The sequence below is a fragment of the Mytilus galloprovincialis genome, chromosome 5 (genome assembly GCF_965363235.1).
Source record: "Mytilus galloprovincialis chromosome 5, xbMytGall1.hap1.1, whole genome shotgun sequence".
NCBI classification, from domain to species: Eukaryota; Metazoa; Mollusca; class Bivalvia; order Mytilida; family Mytilidae; genus Mytilus; species Mytilus galloprovincialis.
In genome coordinates this window covers 99779796-99800533 of record NC_134842.1, presented here as the reverse complement: position 1 = coordinate 99800533, position 20738 = coordinate 99779796, and the positions used below count along the sequence as shown (strand labels likewise).

General features: G+C 31.9%; 1 protein-coding gene and 1 long non-coding RNA gene across 2 annotated transcripts; both read right to left on the bottom strand.

Annotated features, from left to right (window-relative positions):
• Positions 1-1126: 1126 nt before the first annotated feature.
• LOC143074229 (uncharacterized) lies at positions 1127-6741 on the bottom strand. Its single transcript, XM_076249778.1, has 4 exons — positions 6634-6741; positions 5421-5523; positions 4380-4519; positions 1127-1327 (listed from the first exon to the last, which is right to left on the bottom strand). Exons 1-4 carry the CDS (start codon positions 6655-6657, stop codon positions 1127-1129), a joined length of 468 nt encoding a protein of 155 aa, XP_076105893.1. The 5' UTR covers positions 6658-6741.
• A 6789-nt stretch (positions 6742-13530) lies between these two features.
• LOC143074897 (uncharacterized) lies at positions 13531-18538 on the bottom strand. Its single transcript, XR_012978152.1, has 2 exons — positions 18095-18538; positions 13531-13895 (listed from the first exon to the last, which is right to left on the bottom strand). It is a non-coding gene; the product is annotated as an uncharacterized LOC143074897 (long non-coding RNA).
• Positions 18539-20738: the final 2200 nt, after the last annotated feature.

Below are 20738 nucleotides of genomic sequence, written 5' to 3'. Positions count from 1 at the left end.
ACCCGGCACGTCATATCTGAGAAAGAGGCAATACATGCCTTCATTTCTATATAACACTTATTTCTTTATTATTCAAAATTATCAGTCAAAAGGTATTCTACAAGGTTAAGCAGTCCAATACCTTTTATATCAAACATAAATTACCATTTGTTTGCTGATTAGTTCAATACACCTATGTGTAAGAACTATGTTGTCTTAATTCTATACTTCTTCCCTCCTGAATTAAAGGTGTCGTGTACCATCTTTTCAAAGACAGTCTTTCCGTATTATTTGTCTTCATTTTTCTATTCTCGTGACTCAGTGTGATAGTCGGGCTAAATTATAACAACAGTAAATGCTTGATTTCATTGTCATATTCAATTTATTGATATAACATCATTGGTATGTTGTTCAATTCGCAATTTCAGCGTGCTCCTCAATTTGTATATGAAACCAGATTTAACCAACCATTTCCTCCATAGCAAAATGCCTTTACTAAGTTTAGAATATGTCATTGGTTGTTCTTGTGTTTGATGTGATCGGGTGCTTGATTTTGTCATTAAAGGTCAGACTTTCTGTTTAAATTTTCTTTAGATTTTTCAGTTTTGTTACCTTTTTGAATAAAATTATACTGAAACTGCTCGGGGTCGTCTTAAACATGCAGTGAAATGAGAGTGATATTTATATGTGCACGTAAAATTGAGAATGGAAATGGGGAATGTGTCAAAGAGACAACAACCCGACCAAATAAAAAACAACAGCAGAGGGTCACCAACAGGTCTTCAATGTAGGGAGAAATTCCCGCACCCGGAGGCGTCCTTCAGCTGGCCCCTAAACAAATATATAAGTGTCTTATTTGTATTATTTTTCTTATTAGGATAATTTAACTCTGATCATTGTTTCTCTTTAATCTATTCACATCACAATAAACTCAAAAATATCTACTTGGATGTTTTTTTTAGATAATTGTGTCTTGTTGAAGACTATATTGTCTTATATATGTGCTGCTATTGCGTTCAACGGTACCCTGTATTTATAATTTCAAAGGTGGTCCTTCGAAAAAAAGCGGTAAACTGATATGTTTAATTAGCTACAAATATAACGATTTATTTAACAAACTGAAACTATGTATTAATTGATTTTATTTCTAACGGCGCATGACTGGTCGTGGACGAAATGGTGGTGTTGTTGGAATTATTGGCTTTACTGTTATTGTTGGACATTTCTCACTATTATACCATTTACAGACTCCTTTCTCCTTACGGCATAATGCTGAACCAGACAAACATTCAAGGGCACCATAGTTATCATGTGAGAGGTGGCATCCCCTGGAACTATCGCTTATGTCCTGGAAAAAAATATCAAGATATAGTTTAAAATTGTATTTTGACATCAGGTTATTATAAGTTATTCCGATACAACCTTTGAGAGCTTCAATTCTTGAAACTTTTTTGTAATCACATACTTGCTATCATGAACTTAATAGGATGAACAAAAGCACATCTTTAAAAAAAAAAAGTAAAATAAAAAGCAGCGTATAAATACAATAAGATAAATTGCAATTAAGACAACAAAACAAACATAATTGTTTGACAATATAAAACACAATTTTTTATTTTATTTATTTATGATATGTGATTACAATTTATTGTTTTTTATTTACGGTAATAGTAATCACAGTGTAGATACTATTCTGTACGCTATCCGGAAGTTGCGATTTTCGAAGCGATGATTTCCAACTGGCTAACAGGACGGTTTTGCCTACGGTAACTTTTCTCATCATTTGTTTACTCCTATATCTACAAAGTACTCTGAACATCTTTTAGGTATATATTGCATCATAAATATGAGTAACTGTAACAAGAATATAAAATATACGTGTGCATCACATCAACTTGGTAGAAAAAAGTGAAATTGATGGACAATTTTGCTCTCGTAGTACAAAGCAAATAATCTTTTATTGCAAATATTTGTATCAGTTTACAGTTAAATATATACTGTTTCAATATTCTTTTCGTATTTAAGTAGAATATTTGTATTTCCCATAACAAATATGTTTTCCTTGAGGATCCCAAAATAAATTACTGTACGATCAGTCTAGAACTGACTGTATTCTAGAAGCGATTTCAGATTTTTTCACTGTATGACCAGTCGTGATTTTGAAGAAAAAACAACAGCAATTTGAAGGTATATACGTGTATATGTGATATTATGAACTATCAAGGGAACTATAGCATGTAATTACTTTCATCAGACAATACAAATATATTTCTGATGAATTTTGTAGACAACAAAATAATTGTATTTTTGTTCAATCAGTCTAATTTAAAATCAAATGCCTAAAAAGTAATGCATGATTCGCTTGTGGACTTTGTAATAGTGTATTGTTACAGTTAACTGTTTAGCTATTACATGTTTAAAGATTATTTACACCGTCAGCCGTTGACCAATTGATGATAACATAAATCAAGCTTGTCTCTTTTAAAATAACAAAAAATGGATAAAGACAGCTTTGCGCAGGGGGATAATTCATGTGATATAATTTTGGTAAGTTTACAGAAATAGAAGGTCCATAATGCATTAGTCGAGTAAGAATGGAGCAATTTCAGAAAACTTAAATGATTGGTTTAGGAGGTGTTGGAAATACCTGATGGGTGCCCCCATATAATGCAATGTTCAAGTCCGTATCTTACATAAAATAACCCCATAAAAGGTTTTTACTAAAATTCGAAATAAACGGTGCACAATACAGTCATTATCATCTATGATAAGGAAACCGAATAAGATTAATTTATAGTTATATCAGTGACGGATTCAAATACAGGGGATCCTGCAGTTTGAAAGCCTTTTTTAACTATCAATGCATTTGTATGGGAACATATATTTGGAATCCCCTTTTCTCCTGGATTGGACCCCCTCTCCATTTAAAAATGGCCGGAACCCCCATTGTATATTAACTGATTTATGAGAAGATGCGCTTACAAAACCGGCGAAACATATTGTACCGGTCCAACGGACGAACGGAAAGACGGACTTCTTTATCACTATAACCCCTCGCTTGACAAAGTGGTGTACAATTGAGTGTCAAAGAGACAGCTCTACATCTTAAACAAAGTGAAGAAACTGTGACATATACAGTACGGCCTCGAATGTGTGTAAATACATGCATTTTTATATAACAACTAAATCTGTGTTTTTGTACAATTTTAAGAATAACGGAGGACATTTCTGAAACTTATATACTAGTATACATCCAACCTTCTTCTTGTGTTAGCAACATTTAAACATCCTTATACTTAATGTAGTAAGTCGAGTACACCCTATCAAGCTAAAACATGTTTCATAAGTTTTCAGGGTGTGAATGTATTGAAATATATTTGTGTTATTTAGAAAAATGCCACCTTCTAATGTATCGTAAATAACTTTGAAATCATCACTAGAATACAGTGACATAAAGACTGATCATACAGTTTTAAAATATACAAGCGAGACTGATCGTACAGTGAGAAATTCAAACAAGTGTAATTTTCTTATTTCTGGCTTCAAAGATCCGGTTGAAACTTTTACCACCACTTGAAATATACTTCATTTAGTTAATTAAGTCAGGTTTTTACGTTAATTTGTACACTAAGATGGTAAAAAGATTGTTTTTAGGTTCGCCGACTGATTTTTCTTAGTGATGCAATTGAAAATCTCTTGATGAAGGCAAAGATACGAATAATGAATGTGCGGAATTTAATTCTAAACCATTTGAGAATATCGATGTCGGCTGAATTAATCATTAAGCAATGTACAGATGATCAACTTACCGTTTAATTCAGTATACCCATCAAATTTAAAATGTGATCCAAGAAGTTCTCGCTTCGAAAATCGCGACTTCCTGATAGCGTACAGAATAGTATCTACACTGTGGTAATTATGTGTGAGCATGGTAAGCAGAAATGTGGTAAATAAAGGCAACAGTAGTATACCGCTGTTCAAACGCATAAATCCATAAACAAAAAACAAAATCGGGGTAACAAACTAAAAATAAGGGAAACGCATAAATATAAGAGGAGAACAACGACACAACACTACAATGTAACACACACAGAAACGGACCAAGCATCAGACAAAATCCCACGAGAATAACAAATATAACATCAAAACCAAATACATGAATTGGGGATAGACAAGTACCGTGACACGTCTTATCGCAATGTCAATGTACACTCAAAAATAAGAGAAAACAAACGACGCAACGTTAAATTGTAACACACATAGAAACGAACTATAATATAACAATGACCATATTCCTGACTTGGTACAGGACATTTTTAAAGAAATCATAATGTTTAACATAGGTAATTAGGTGTGTTTCACAGTAACGCGGCGTTCTCAACCAACAGGCTACAACTTACATCACATCCATTTTTGCAGTTTTTCAAGTATGAATATGGACCTTTGGTAAATAGGTAAAACGTTTCCTCAAATGACAAACTACTTGCTTTCCTCACAAAGTCACATGATCTTATCATCTTTTTCCTTCCATCTCTATGACCTATAATACAAAACAGAAAGTAGTCTTATTTTTAAAGATTAATAATAATGAGTGAAAAAAATAAAGGCAGAAATGAAGGACATCCATACCTTTATTTACTAGTTTTGACTATGAAAATGTAATGAATGTAAATAAACCACGCGGTCTATCTGTAATTACTATACTATATTATCATATATTCAATGTCAGTAAAGTTATATCTGCAAATGCATGAAAAAGTTACAGTGGTGGATCCAGAAATTTTCATAAGTGGGGGCCCACTTACTGCCTAAGAGGGGCCCGCTCCAGTCACGCTTCAGTGATTCCCTATATAAGCAACCAATTTTTTTCCTTAAAAGAGGGGCCCGGGCCCCCTGCCACCCCCTCTAAATCCGCCGCTGAGTTACAACACAGTAGAAAAAACATCATAAAACATATACAACGTTTTTGCCCTTCACACATTAACACATATCCATTAAAAGTCAAAACGGAGATGTGGTCGTACTACGAAATTTATTAGATACTGCCCTCCGTATGCACGATGGTACTTTTCGTGTCTAGATTTCATTCAAGAATATAATTTCGTGTTACGGGGGAAAGGCAGTATAACCTTCATCACGACACACATGTTTTGGTGGGGTTCATGTTGCTCAGTTTTTAGTTTGCTATGGTGTGGTTTGTGTACAATAATACTATTGTTCATTTGTTGATTTTTTTAGCTTTTTGTTTAAGCCATGGCGTTTACACTTTATTTTCGACTTATGAGATTGAATGTCCCTTATGCTTCGTTTGCTATTCTTTATTCTTTATTCTTTTCGTAACATGGAAGTCCAATACGTTGTTAGTTAATCCAAGTGATCTTTGTGGTCGACAAAAGATAGATAAAACTCGATGATGATTTTTTTATTTTATCTATACTTACCCATAATAACATACTGTTCGCCGACTTGAAGAGTCATTCCACACAGAGCACCACTCCCTGGTGACTGGACAACGACTTCTCGATCAACACGGGTACGAAGGCCCTATTTTGGAACAAACATACAGAATAATTGTTAATCTGTTTTAACTTATAACAACACAACGATTAGATTTCAAATACAAGTATATTTACCTTCGACTTTCAACAGAAAAGTACTTTTGTTAAACACAAAATGTCTACTTTTCCCCAGACAAAGAGGCGGTAAATCGTATATTATTTCTTCATGATAAATATGGTGTTGTTCCTTCGGACAAAGCTTCAAATACTAATCATTGTATTTGTATGTAATGCGAGTGTCTTGTAAACGAATTAGGAATAAGTGATCACCTAGGTAATACCACATACGAAAACATATCATTTGACAAAGATGATATTTTTAAGTCATAAGTCCTTTATGGCTTCAATGAAAATAAATTGACCAACACATAGGAGGATTTGTATTGTTTTTCGTGGCTACATGAGCTTAAAAAAACTCATACGAAACGATGTTACATTGTCGGAGCTTCTGGATGTTCGACTACAACATTGTTCATTAGAATGGCAAACATTCTAATCGCAGTGAAAGACGGTCTTTATAAATATTGTAAAATCTTTTACTCGCATAGTAAATTTGGATTTAAAAAAAAAAACTTCTGGATAATTTTTAATCTCGATCTTTTTCTGAAATCAGTTCTACACATGCATCGACACTTTTGATTTTTCAAATATGTACACGTCCCCTTGAGAAAATGACAAATCGAATAATAAAACTGGCAGCATACGCTATAAATGAATAACTTTGTGAAACCATTTGGCATAAGTTGTTAATAATGAGCAAGAAGATACATGATATTACACAGAGGAACAAGTGATCAGTTGTCTGGAGTATCTTATTGACAATATTTTTGTTGAATTTTAAAGTAGACTTTTCAACAAATTGTCGGCATTCCGATGGTATTGGAAGTGCACCTGTCCTTGTCGACCTCTATTTTTTCACACGATTTTTCTTTGACGTGAAATCTTCAAAATTTACATTCAAAAACGTTTTGATTATCTATATCAAATTATTGATATATTTCTTTATTAGATTTTTAAATTTTGTTTACCTCGTACTACTCACTTCTCGTACCTAAATTGTCGCCTTAGCTGTTAGTTCTAAAAAATATATGTTTACCTTCATTGTATGCAAAACTTGCATTGTATATTTCCTCACTGTTTGATCATCATAAAAAAATTCATGAGGTGGGCCTTTCTTTACTTGTTCCTTCAACACCTTTCCATAAAACACTACAATAATGTGTACATGTGTGATTGGATTTTTTATACTAGAATTACATGGTTGAAGTTGTTTGCGGTGTGATTTACGTCATTTTAACTCTGCGGCATACTGTCATATTGCCAATCTCCTTTATATATTTATACATCTCCTAATTTTCATCATAATAAACCAACATAACCAAAGCAAACAAACATCTACATTATCCAGTCTCTGATTGAAAGTTGTGTATTGTTAAATGCTAGGTATGTATATTTCAATTTCTTATTTTGAAAAATTATTCTATACGTTCACTCTTTTGCTATTTTCATGGTTACTGTGGCTAACAGGTTTAACCGCACATTTACAGGTGGTGTTTTTTTTTTATTGGCCATTAGCTTTGAGAAATTTTGCGAAAAAACTTAGGTTAGAATAATAATTATAACTATTAAACAACGAAACAGCAATATTTAATCCGACATCGTCGATCGGGTGACATAGTAAGAATTAAAGAAACGTAGAATAGCAATATGTCACCCCAACTCCGTTGATGGTGCTACATGTATAATAACCATAATTTCTACAAAGGATGTGTAATAACGTTTCAAGGCTAATGTCCTTCATTAAAACTTATAGAAAAATCTTATAAAGACATTTGCTTGTGGTAAATTGACATTAAGTGTTATACATTTCTTTGAAGACAATGTAACATCAATAAAATGTATTTTATTATGAACTGTAACTTACCGAAATCAGCAGAACAAAACTGACTCTGTGGATGTTGCGGGAAGCATGAACATCCATGTACACCGTTTGCCGTCCATGTTATAACAAGCAGGACTGTATTTACCAATAACATTAAACGGTTCATCCTAGCTGTAGTTTCACCACCCTCAAGTATGTACTGACACCATGAAATTGTTCATTTTTATATCCATGAAATAATTGTTTTGTATAAGATTATGGGATTATATTGGTAATATTGACGGGTCTCTCCCAGATATGATGTATACGTACAATGGTTGAACTTTGTACATTATGATATGTAGGAAAAAACAAATAAGATGTAATAAATCTTAGATTTTAATTTATTTTTAACAAAAAGGCAGATGTTGTACATATTCATGACAGTTAATCTTGTTAAGCTGTTTATATTTACCAAACATATTTCAAAACTAAAGGCTAAAGAATCAATATCATTCAATTTGACAATATACGATCAAGTTTAAATCTTGTGAAAGGTGAATATGTGCGTGCTTTGATGATTTTAGATGAATGGGATAACTGAGGATTCATGTACTGATTTGATAAAGACTGGTGTCACGTATTCTTCATTTCAAGATTCCATGTGTGTTCAATCTAGTTGAAAATAGAGAAGCAATTATTGAATAAAAGTTCAAATGTAAAAAAAATTTAAAAAGTTTTACCGGTCTTCATTAAAGAAACCAAAAAACAGGAGCAAATGTTTCATATTGCTTGTACCTGTCGTGACCACCTTTACAGTTCTAGTGGGTATATATTGCTAATTAAACGTCAAACTTATTTTGTTAAAAACCCTACTAACAATTTTTCACAAGAACAAACTTTTCTTAAGTTACAGTCTTAATACTGTAGCCATCAATGTGCATTTGCCAAACACATGTATGATAAATCTTGAAAAAAAACTGTGAACTGCTAGTATTGTTTGCACTTTTTATTCTGAATTTCCTTTTATACTTTGTCCTTAAGAATAAAGGGTTGTCGTATGATTTCAATTAGACAAAAATTATTATGACATGAAACAAAACAAATAGTATGTTAAACCGTATGGCATGCAGCAGATACCAAAAAAAAACATTATCACTGATGAAAGATAAACACAACCAGTAAATTATAGGCTTCTGACTTGGGATCGGCACAGTGAACTATATGTGTTAATTTCAGACAAATTGTTTTCACAAATCGTTACACCGAAAAATAAACATTGAGCAAAATAATTTATATCAAAATAACCTGCCTATGATAAAGATAACTTGCCTATGATCAAGATAACCTGCCTATGATCAAGATAACCTGCCTGTGATCAAGATAACCTGCCTATGATAAAGATAACCTGCCTATGATAAAGATAACCTGCCTATGATCAAGTTAACCTGTCTATGATCAAGATAACCTGCCTTTGATAAAGATAACCTGCCCTATGATCAAGAATTTATGCTCTATCATAGACGTCCGTTATTTTACTACTGTACACATCCGCTAATGAAAACTATCTGGTGATAAAGGAACACAATAATGCAAGTTGATACATGACTCTCAGTATTCTTACCCTTCCGGAGCACATGAGATCACCCCAAGTTTTTGGTGGGGTTCGTGTTGCTCAGTCGTTGGCTTTCTATGTTGTTTCTTGTGTACTATTATTTGTCAGTTTGTCTTGTTCCTTTTTAGCCATGGCGTTGTCAGTTTATTTTCGATTTATTAGTTTGACTGTTCCTCACATTGATAATTTGTTGTATGTACCTTACGCTTAACTGTTATATGCTTTGGTTGAGGCATACGCAGAGATGCCGAACATTTAAATTTTCTCTCGATCGTGGTACAACTGGGTTTATTTCGTATCAGTTTAATACTGTTTCATAAAAAATGAAAACACACGTTTAATAATTTCTTGCATCCGATAAATAGCCAAATTCATCGAAAGACAACTTTGCCTGAGGGAGTTGAAACCTAAGTTTCACAATAATTCCAAAATTATATAAACGGAAAATTTTAGTAAAGTTTGTAAAATCATGTAAAACGTGCTTTATTAAAAACAATCTGATGTTTCGACGTCTTTACCCGTTTAATTGCATGACAAATTTGAGAAAAAATGACCATTTCATATTATTTTATGGATAACATAGTTCTTTTTAAAAGTTAACAGTATGTCCTGTAAAGCATTTATTTCTCAATACCCTTTTTAAATGTTTACATTGAGTGGCGCGAATATCATAAACATATAAATCGTATGCCTAGTTGATTCATAGACATGAACATATATCGTCAATCCTTTGTTATTCTTTGTTACATGACGTGGATCTGTTCTTATAAATCCCGCCATTGTGTTATTGTGCTATGTTTTTTTTTTTACTTTTGTCCCTTATTTTTGCTACTGAGCTTTGTCAATATATACCTTTTTGTTCTTCCTTGAAACATATTTAGTTGTTTTATAGTGCTGAAGATACTAACATTTGATTAAGGTCTTTCCGTCTTGAAATGTTCTCAAAGGTTATTCTTTTTGTGATTTTACTTTTTCGATATAAGTTTTCTGATGAGTAAAACTCGTAATATTTCGATGAAATTTAAGTTTCATGAACGGTTCAGTTTTATTCATTATGACATTTCAATTATTATAACTCGTCATGTAAACACATGCCATAAAACATTAAAGACAGGAGTCTTCTTTTTAGTTTAAGTTCCAAAGTGTACAATTGATTATTTCATACTGTAATTGTGGACCTCTTAATCATGTTAATCATATACGTATATTTTGCAACCATGATTACAGTTCTTCTTTAAACAGATGACAGATACCAAACACACAATTGATATCCAAACTCAGAAGTCGAGACAGACAATGCATCATGACAAAAATAAAATCGATCAGTATTCAAAACAAAACAAAACTAAAAGTGTGTCTGAAAGGCTTCGAAATCGTACAAATAAAGTTTAAACTTCCATGTAAGACGATTATTAATTGAACGCTGGCTGTCTAATATCAAACGGTAACTAGTTCATGATTTTGAAGGTCGTAACCATGTTATAACGATATACTTGATATCTCTTTTGTATAATATAAGACCGACACAAATACACTCTTCGAATTCTTTATACTAGGCCGACTAAGATATACCGTGTTTATACTATACCGACTCAGATATACTCTTCTTTGAACTAGACACACTCATTAAAATAGATGTCAACGTCTTATTTCGGACTGTAACAATCGATAAGCTCACATTGAAACCCGTTCAGAAACATTACTTTTACTGAGTAGACTTTGCTAATATTCCAAATGACCCAATGCTTGAGGACAAATCTACCTTTTAAATACTTTGGCTTGACTCAATCGAGGATCGGACCCTCAACATTTAATTACCAATAAATTATTAGTAACATTTTGAATAAAAATAGCGCATAGTTACAGTTGTCCTATTCTAAATATAAAACATGTCACCAAACATGTCAAAGAAACATAAATGAAATAACAAATGCATGTCCTACCTGTTTGTGATTTATTTTTTAAGATCTTATCTGGATTTTTCTAAACACATAATAATACATTATAAAATTGATGTATCTTCTGTTCGTGTCTTTATTTGAGCGAATTATAACAGATGTCAATTGTATGTCAATATTGAAACAACATGTATACTTTTTTCTCTTCATTCTTTCTATTTTTGACTGACATTCATATATATATATACAAACGCTTCAGTCTATTTTAAAACCAGCATTATGTTTTAACAGCAAATTAACTCATCATAAATACCAGGTATGAAATTTTGTATTTGCGGCAGCCGTGTGTTTCGTCTACACAGACTAATCACTGAAACTCGAATCAAAAAGTTAAAATTGCCAAGTGAAAATTGCCAAATAAACTGCGAAATTGAAGTGCATTGAGAACCAACAATTCCTAAAATTTTGCCTAAAACATTCATTGCAACACAGAAGTTCTTCCTACTTGGCAGGAAATATCCTTGGGAAATAAAATCTACATCAGCAGTGGCATTGACCAAGCGGTTGGGAATCAACTTATCAAAGATAACAGGATTAAAATTTTGTATTAGCGCCAGACGCACGTTTCGGCTACCAAAGACTCGTGAATGACGCTCGAATAAAAAGAAATGTATAAAAGGCAAAATAAAGAACGAAGTTGCAAAGCATTGAGGACCAACAATTCCGAAAAGTGTTCCCAAATTCAGATAATGCAAAGTAAACATTCAAAAAATAATCTGTTCACATTTTCATCATTTCCAATGCGATGCGATTTTTACAGCTTTAGGAATTCATAGTATTTGTTTGAATTAGGATATGTTTAACATAGGTTTCCAACATAACTTAGTTGAAAAGAGAATTTAATTAGTGGGTAGAAGAGGTGGTGAGATTGCATACTATATGTTAGCCTATTAATCTTTTAAAATCAGACATTTAAAGAAAAACAGTCTAAATATATATTTATAAAATCAAAACCCTTATGGTATCCCTGTGACAAAGTTAAATACAGTTTCTTTGCAGATAGAAAATTTCAATTAAAACAGGTTGATTCAAAGGAAATTTCAACTTAATAGTCGGAATTGTGACGCTAAATTAATCGGGTGCTTTCAGTTGTCATAAATTGTTTACAAAGAAAGACAACAGAAAAACAATGATGTCGTCATTTGCAGGATCAAAACAACTTTTTTTTATAAAGAAACTTGTTTTGCAATGATACGTAGGACTTAGTTAACACACAACTTCAAGTGTAGTAGTTTTCTGAGAATGTAGTTGCACGCTTTCTTTGAAATTAAATTGCATTATGGGTAATTTTGGATGGTGTTATAGAACTTGTAAGATTCAAAGGTGTGACGTGTATGATGTAATGGTACAAGGTGTATGGTGTAATGAAATATGGGGTAAAAGGAGGGGTACACCATCCAATGACTGTAATTTTGTTAGTATGCACTATTTTAAAATACAAACCGACGAAACTTCATTTGTGGTATTGCACCTAACAGCAACATTGTTTATTATTATCCACTGACATAATATTTCAATATAGCAGTGAATAAAATGCAAAGATCCACAATATACAATTGTGAAAAAAGATGAAACAACAGTAAGATATAGTCTGAGAGATTAGGTTTTTTTCACAACAAAATTCCAAAATTAAAAGACGCGCCGTATGAAATGATGTATCAAACTGTGCGATTTGGGACCCGCGATTGAAAGCACAAAAAGCACTTGACGAACAATGCATAGAATAACAGTATCATGGTCTTATAGCAACGAAATGATATTGTAGGTTTTAACTAGCATAAAATCACAGTATATCAAGGCGAACAAACAACTTGTAGTTTATGTAAACATGAATCAGACTTCATTGCTATGAAATAACTGTTAAAATTTATTGATGACAATCCTTTTTATACCAGTTAAAAGTTACTTTTATAAAATATCCCTTTTGAACTTCCAGTGAGGAAGGTTTTTGCTGCATATTGAAGGCCTCGCCACATTATATGAGACATTTTTGTTTTTCGATCATTCTTTATATAAATAAGGCCGTTATTTTTCTCGTTTGAATTGTTTTACATTGCCTTATCGGGGTCTTTTATAGCTGACTATGCGGTATGGGTTTTGCCCATTGGTTATGTCCGTACGTTGACCTATAGTTGTTAATGTCTGTGTCATTTAAGTCTTGTGAACAGTTGTCTCATTGGCAATCATACCATATCTTCTTTTTTATACTCACTGTGAATTTCAAATTATAATTTTTCAGATAATGATAGAATATTAGTACTTAATACAAAAATCAAAACGTAGCAAAATATTCAACGAATGATCGAATCATAATAGTTCGAGAAAGTGCGTAGCGCATGATTTATTTATCTGTGTTTTTTTTATCAATTATTATACAATTACGGTCTTTAGACGAGGTAAATATGTAGTTTTTTCAAAGACTGATATGATTCGTGTGTATACGAAACGCACCACATATGGGGCAGTTAAAAAATATGATTGACATTTGTTTGGTGTTTCAAAGGTGCAATCATAGTCTAAAGTACACGATTTTGTGCAATTTACAAAAGGACTCGTACAAGCTTTGTAAATTTGTATCTGTGGGATCAATAAAAGTTTACAATTTGAAAACAAATTGTATCAACGAAGGAAAAATGAAAAGCGAAAAAAACAAAACACGAAACAACAATGGTATCACTCAATCAATCTGTAAAGTGATGTTAATGTCCCATTAATGGCTGTGTCCGATAACAATATACACACTTCAGACACCTTGTTGTATTGAAACCCCTTACAGTTCTCAATTATCCGACATTTAACAGCACATATTGTGGACACAAGTTCTTTTATAGTCGATATAACTTCAAACGTTGGACAATCAGAAAGTTTTACAAATGATGCGTCTATCATGTCATAAGAACTGCTTGTTGCTTGTGTTGTTAAAGCTACAAAATAAAACATTGAAAAGACGTCATACAAGTATATGAATAATTTGAATATTTTAGTTTATCGCGTTGTTTTTTTCTCATATTACTGATAATTTCAATTTTTCAAATATCATAGCAAGTCAATATTCGCGAATAAACTATAATCAATTTTGAATAAAATTGAGAATGGAAATGGGGAATGTGTCAAAGAGACAACAATCCGACCATAGAACAGATAACATCAGAAGGTCACCAACAGGTCTTCAATGCAACGTACCTGGAGGCGTCCTTCAGCTGGCCCCTAAACAAATATATACTAATTCAGTGATAATGAACGCCATACTAAACTCCAAATTGTACACAAGAAACTAAAAGTTAAAATAAAGTAATATAAGACAAACAAATGCCAGAGGCTCCTGACTTGGGACAGGCGCAAAAATGAGGCGGGGTCAAACATGTTTGTGAGATCGCAACCCTCTCCTATACCTCTAGTCAATGCAGAAAAGTAAACGCATAACAATACACATATCAAAATTCAGTTCAAGAGAAGTCCGAGTCTGATATCAGAAGATGTAACCAAAGAAAATAAACAAAATGACAATAATACATAAATAACATCAGACTACTAGCAGTTAACTGACATGCCAGCTCCAGACGTCAATTAAACTGATATAAAAATTATGTTGTCATCATATGAATAGTAGGCACAATCCTCCCCGTGAGGGGTTTAGTATCATACCCGTATAAGATATATGAGAAGAACATAACCCGTGCCATGCCAACAACTGGTTTTTGATTAAATGTGTTTAGTTCCGATGCAAAGACCCGATAAGTGAATCAATATTAACGGCAAAATATGCAATCTTTAATGACCTGACAACAGTATCGTAACTATATCCCTTCTCAATAAGTCTATTCAAAGGTTTTGTTAGTTTCTGAGGTGAATACTGACATTGTTGTGTTTTATAAAGAATATTTCCATAAAATATTGGATGTGAAATACCCGAACGTATAAGAAGTCTGTATGTTGAGCTATATTTAAATGTTTTTACTAGTTTGTGATATCGAAAACCCTGGTGTAATAATTTTTCAGTAATACATAAATTTCTCTCGTTAAAATCTAAACATTGTTACATGTACGAGCGAATCGTACAAGTTGAGATACATAAATACCGTAAGATGGTGACAAGGGAACGTCACCATCTAAAATGGATAATTAACGATAGGAAATGAGAAATTATCTCTTTATTCATAAATTTCAGTATTTAGCTTTCCAAAAATGAATAAATAAAGGCAACAGTAGTATACCGCTGTTCAAAACTCATCAATCTATGGACAAAAAACAAAATTGGGGTTATAAACTAAAAAGGGAAACGCATTAAATATCAGAGGAGAACAACGACACAACATTAAAATGTAACACACACAGCAACAGACTAAGCATTAGACAACATCCGATGAGAATAACCAATATAACATCAAAACCAAATACATGAATTTGGGATAGAAAAGTACCGTGACAAGTTTGATAGTAATGTGAAGTCACACTCAAAAATAGGAGAAAATAAACGACATAACGGAAACACAACGTAAAAATGTTACACACACAGAAACGAGCTATGATATAACAATGGCTATTTTCCTGACTTGGTACAGGACATTTTTAAAGAAAAAAATGGTGGGTTGTATTTGGTTTTGATGTTATATATATATATGTTATATTTGTTATTCTCGTGGGATTTTGTCTATATGTGTTACATTTTAGTGTTATGTCGTTGTTCTCCTCTTATATTTAATGCGTTTCCCTCGGTTTTAGTTTGTTATCCCGATTTTGTTTTTTGTCCATGGATTTATGAGTTTTGAACAGCGGTATACTACTGTTGCCTTTATTTGAACCTGGTTTTGTGGCATGCCAAACCTCGCACTTTGGTGGCATTGTTAAATGTAACATTAAAATGACAACATAATAATATAGGGTTTTTTGCTTGTAATAAAAACATCCCTATTATATAGAACAATTTATGCTATTGCAAACGGTAAATTTTATCAAATGAATATAAAAGATTTACATGATCAAACTGACGTTAAATAATTAAAGAAAACAAAACCATAAAACATAATGCATTGAAGACCAACACAGAAAATAGACACACCCGACTCAGTGACAAACCAGGCCTGAACGCAAAAATGATATAGATATCAAGATCGAGGAAAGGACAGTGATCACTGTTAGTATAAGCTTTATTTAAAGTAAGTTCAACAGGATACATTTCTTTAGTATACATACTGCAGTCGTCATAATTGAGAGCCGAAATATCATCCAAATATATAAAAGTATTATTAAATTTGTGTATAAGATATTGCTTTGATGGGTCTCTATGCTGATCTTTGTCATAGATTGAAACTCATAGCAATACAAAAACAGTTCCGCAATAAGTGGTGCACAGTTAGTCCCAATTGGAATACCGATAACCTGACGATATACAGAATCTCCAAAGCGAACAAAAATGTTATCTAGTAAAAATTCAAGGGCAGATATATTATCAAAGCATGGCCAATTGACATAGTTTTTTTTTGTTTATTGCTACTAAAAAATGACCTAAAAGAGTTTGAACATATATATTCACATTCTGACTTTTTAAATGCCCATTTAATAAGGTGTGTGCATTTTTTCTTAATAAGAATGTGAGGCAATGTGGTATAAAGGGAAGAAAATCATGTAAAATTTACCTCAAACAATAGTAATATTATTAGCAGCTTTATCGACCGGGACAAAAACAAATTCCTAGGCTAGTTCTTTTAGTTTATGGTTGATACGAGAAATAGGTTTATTGTGGTTATTGTTAAGAGTAAAATGTTCTTTAAAATATTGAATACGTATCAACTATGTTCATTACTGAATTAAAAAAAGAGTCCAAAGATTTTTTGTCAGCTTTTCCCCGTTTTATACATTTAACCAGTAAGTACGGAGTGAGTCGTGGATGATATTACGACACTAATTCCAATTAATAATTGACGGGGGACGATATTTAGGTCTTTTACTTAGGAATGATTTTAACTCTCGGTCTTGAACGATGTTAAGATCTCCTGTTATAACATGGGAAATGGGTCCATAAATGTATTCCGAATTACTGCAATTACATGAAGTAGGTGTATTTTCAATGATATTAACATCTTTACACAATTGGCTTAAATTTAACACAAATTTCCGGGTAGATTTCTTGTAAATATAACAAATAAGAGGGAGCTCAGTATTCTCAAAATATCTAGGAATTTGTTCTTTAACAGAATGGTCGTTAAACATACCAGCAATATTTACAAAATCAAAACCTTTAATGACATATTTTATTTTGATAAAATGTTTTTGAAGTTGATAATGGACCTTTTCAGAATATTTTCTGTTCAAATTATACAAACGATATGCTAATGTTTGCATGTAGATTTTTATATACCCAACACATGTCCATACGACGATAAGCATGGATAATATTATCGCTTTTAATGGAATGTTTAAATTATTTTCATGGTGACCAACTGTAGATTCAAACGAAAACTACAGTTACTGTTAGTATTGCCTTGTTTAGCAATATAGAAGGTCAACTGGGCAAACCAAAACATGCAAGCTGAAGTTAGTTATAGAAATGATATCGTAAGTATTTTCTTTCAAGAAATATTTTGGAACGACATAAGACCTCAAAGAATTTTGGATACTCTAATTGAGCTGAAAGGAAATTGGAAACAAATATCATGATCTATTCTAATCATGCAAAAATAAACTTTAAATATTTCTCCTTTGATTGAAGTAGATTGACTTTAAACCCCTTACTCAAGATGAAAGAACAGTGAGTTTATAACCTCGTCCCCAGATCAAGGAACATAGGAAGTGAGTTTTACCTTTAACTCGTGGTGCTAACAAACAGAAAGTGAGTTTATACCCTCGTCCCCAATTAAGAAATATAGAAAATGAGTTTATAGCCTACACTCTTGGTGCTAGCAAACAGGAAGTGAGTTTATACCGTTGAGATTGAAGAGTGCGTGTTTATTTATCGTAACAATTTGGTGTACTCTTTTTGAAAAAGATTACATAAAAATTGAAGCGTTTCGCATATATTATTTTGAAGGTTATCGTTTCAGATAACAATATCCATAACAAAAATGCAACTATCCCCAACTTGTTTAGATATAACATCTATACGGAAACGTTTATCATTACAAACCTTGTGGATGGAATATCCAATACAGTGTTGTCCCCCATCCTGTACTGATCACAACTTCTTGAATGGTAAATGAACACATGTCGTCGTAAAGCAAAAAGACATTATAGTTTAGTGTATTACCACTGCCTACTCTAATCATGCCCTTCTGCCAGCTGATCCAAAAGTTCTGAAAACTATAACAATCCATAAGATGATTGTAGTAATAAAGGTCAACTAATTGTTCAGTGGTCACGGTTTTCGATATTTGTGATCGTGTATTACCCCATCCACCTATTATTATGTTGTAATTTGGACCTAACAAACTTGAACTCGCATGCAATTTGATAAAAGCATTATCACAGCCGTAGACTTGAAATATCAGAGAGGAATCCGCCATTGAAAACGCACCATTTTCTGATAACTTCAAATTATCTTTGGTTTCATCAATCGTTTGGATAATTATGTTTGCCCCTGAAAATTAACCAAGTCATTATCTGAATATCTTTATATTTTACATATATAATGCATATAATGTTATACACTATCAATGTATATTTATATACGGAATAATTTCCGGGTATGTTTTAATATCTTGTGAATTGTACTTATTATTTTTTATTGTTTTTGATTTGGTATATGTATGATTTAAACTAATAAACACGATGGGAAATATTTCTAATCCTTATATGTTTATCAATTTCAGTAAGAAATCATTTATGGGTTTTATTTTTGAAAATGTCTCAGAAACATAATTATATGCTGGTATTTAATATTAACAATGAATGATACTCCTTTTATGTGTCACCTGCGATGGATTACATAAGAAGAGATCAAAATGTATTATTATACTTCACGTTGAAATGCCAGATTTTGATTGGCTAATACGATGGAGATAATTTACTCTATCCCATGATTGAGCGGGAATCATTTTTTTAATGTCACCCTCTCGTCCACATCAATAAAAAATGATAGTTTAAAGAACAATGAATTGAATTTACATCAAATAATTAAAGACAATGCCCAAGTTTTACGTTTTTGTTCAGAACCTTTCATAGACTGTTACAATAAAAAAAACACATCTTGCTTCACCTTTGTTGGCTTTTCTCATACCTGTAACGTTGTTATGTACTTGACATGATCATCATAGTTAAACAGTTAAAGTCAATAATGATAAAACATTCCTAATAACAAATTAAATAAAACTTAGCTGAGAAGGTGATCGAGCAGGTTTGTACCCTTCGGAAACACATTGTCAACCTTGGCTTCTGAGTAACTGCTCTATCACCCTCTCAACTATGTGTGATTTATATAATGACAATCGAACAAAAATAAATGTTCTTGGATCATACCTTTACTTAATACGACTATTTATATGGAAGTTATTTATATAATTAATTTCTGAAATATATTTAAAACTTACTTTTTTATATTAAAAAATATAGGTTACACTTTTGTATGTACTAAATAATGAAAATTGATTCTTAAAAAAATGAAGTTTCAAAACTGGTAATCATTTTTCTTATTAATGTGGAGTTCTTTTTCTTTAATCAATAAAATGCAATTTACATATCTTCTGTTTTGTCCAAATCTGTCATTAAAATCTGTGGTCATGATTATTTCGTTTTGGAGACATGTAAATACGAAATTTACTCTTATAAAAGCGAAAATGAAAATAACACTATACCTTTGGCACGTTCCAATTGCTATATATTTTAAGAATACCGTCTAATTTTCAATCTACTATATATTATCAAGAAGTAAAAGTAACTTACCTATGCAATGCATGAAAATAAGGTAAAAGGCCAGTCGAAAAAGAACTCCAAGTTGAAAAGTATTTTGCATTTTCGCAGTGAATTCTCGTTTACACGTTAATTAATCTTGCTGAATAAAGATACTTCTTTCTCTGCGAGTGTGTGATCTTTTATTGCATGGATAACTAAACACTTTGTGTGATTTTTGAAAACTAAACCTACAATTCTTTTGAATCACATTATCTTTCTAAATTCTAATCCATATGTTTATTTCAACTTAACAACTATCAAATCATCGTTATTCTGATACAAAGGAAGTCGCATGGTATCATAAATATATGATAACATGAACTTCAACAAAAGTAAATATACTAATTAATAGTATTTGGAATATCCCTAAAAGCTTCACCTGAAACCTTTATATTCCTAAATGAAAACAAAATGTCAACAGTTATGGTTACATTATTAATTGTAAACTTGATTATTTTCAAGGTAAAACTATAAAAACACAAAGTTTTTTTTTTATATTGTTACCCTTTATCCCTTTGTTTCAGTTATTAAGCTAATTCATTTGCATAAGTGAAAAACAAATAGTTGGTAAACACATAACAAATATACCGTGTTAATAGTATTCTATAAAGTTTAGAAAAGAAAACCCATTTATCTGATTGCTCAGAACAATTAAATTATGTTATTTTTAAAGGGATGAGTCAATATTGTTAATGTTTATGTCAACCATATATATTTGAACAGTTATCGGAATAATTGCATAGTTCATATACGATTTTAAGACACATTGTATCATCAGTCAGGGGCATTACTCAAACAAGTAACTTTTAACATTACTTACATAAGTAATGTTGAAAACGAGGCTATTTCAAACATTACTTATATAAGTAACTTTTCTAAATATT

Bases quoted from the DNA above. Each gene is read 5' to 3' on its own strand.
- LOC143074229 (XM_076249778.1), bottom strand. From the start codon at position 6,657: ATGCAAGTTTTGCATACAATGAAG. The intron at 4,520-5,420 runs GTAAGTATAGAT...TTTGTATTATAG, and splicing joins CGAACAGTATGTTATTATGG to GTCATAGAGATGGAAGGAAA. The intron at 1,328-4,379 runs GTAAGTTGTAGC...ATTTTTTTCCAG, and splicing joins ACTGCAAAAATGGATGTGAT to GACATAAGCGATAGTTCCAG.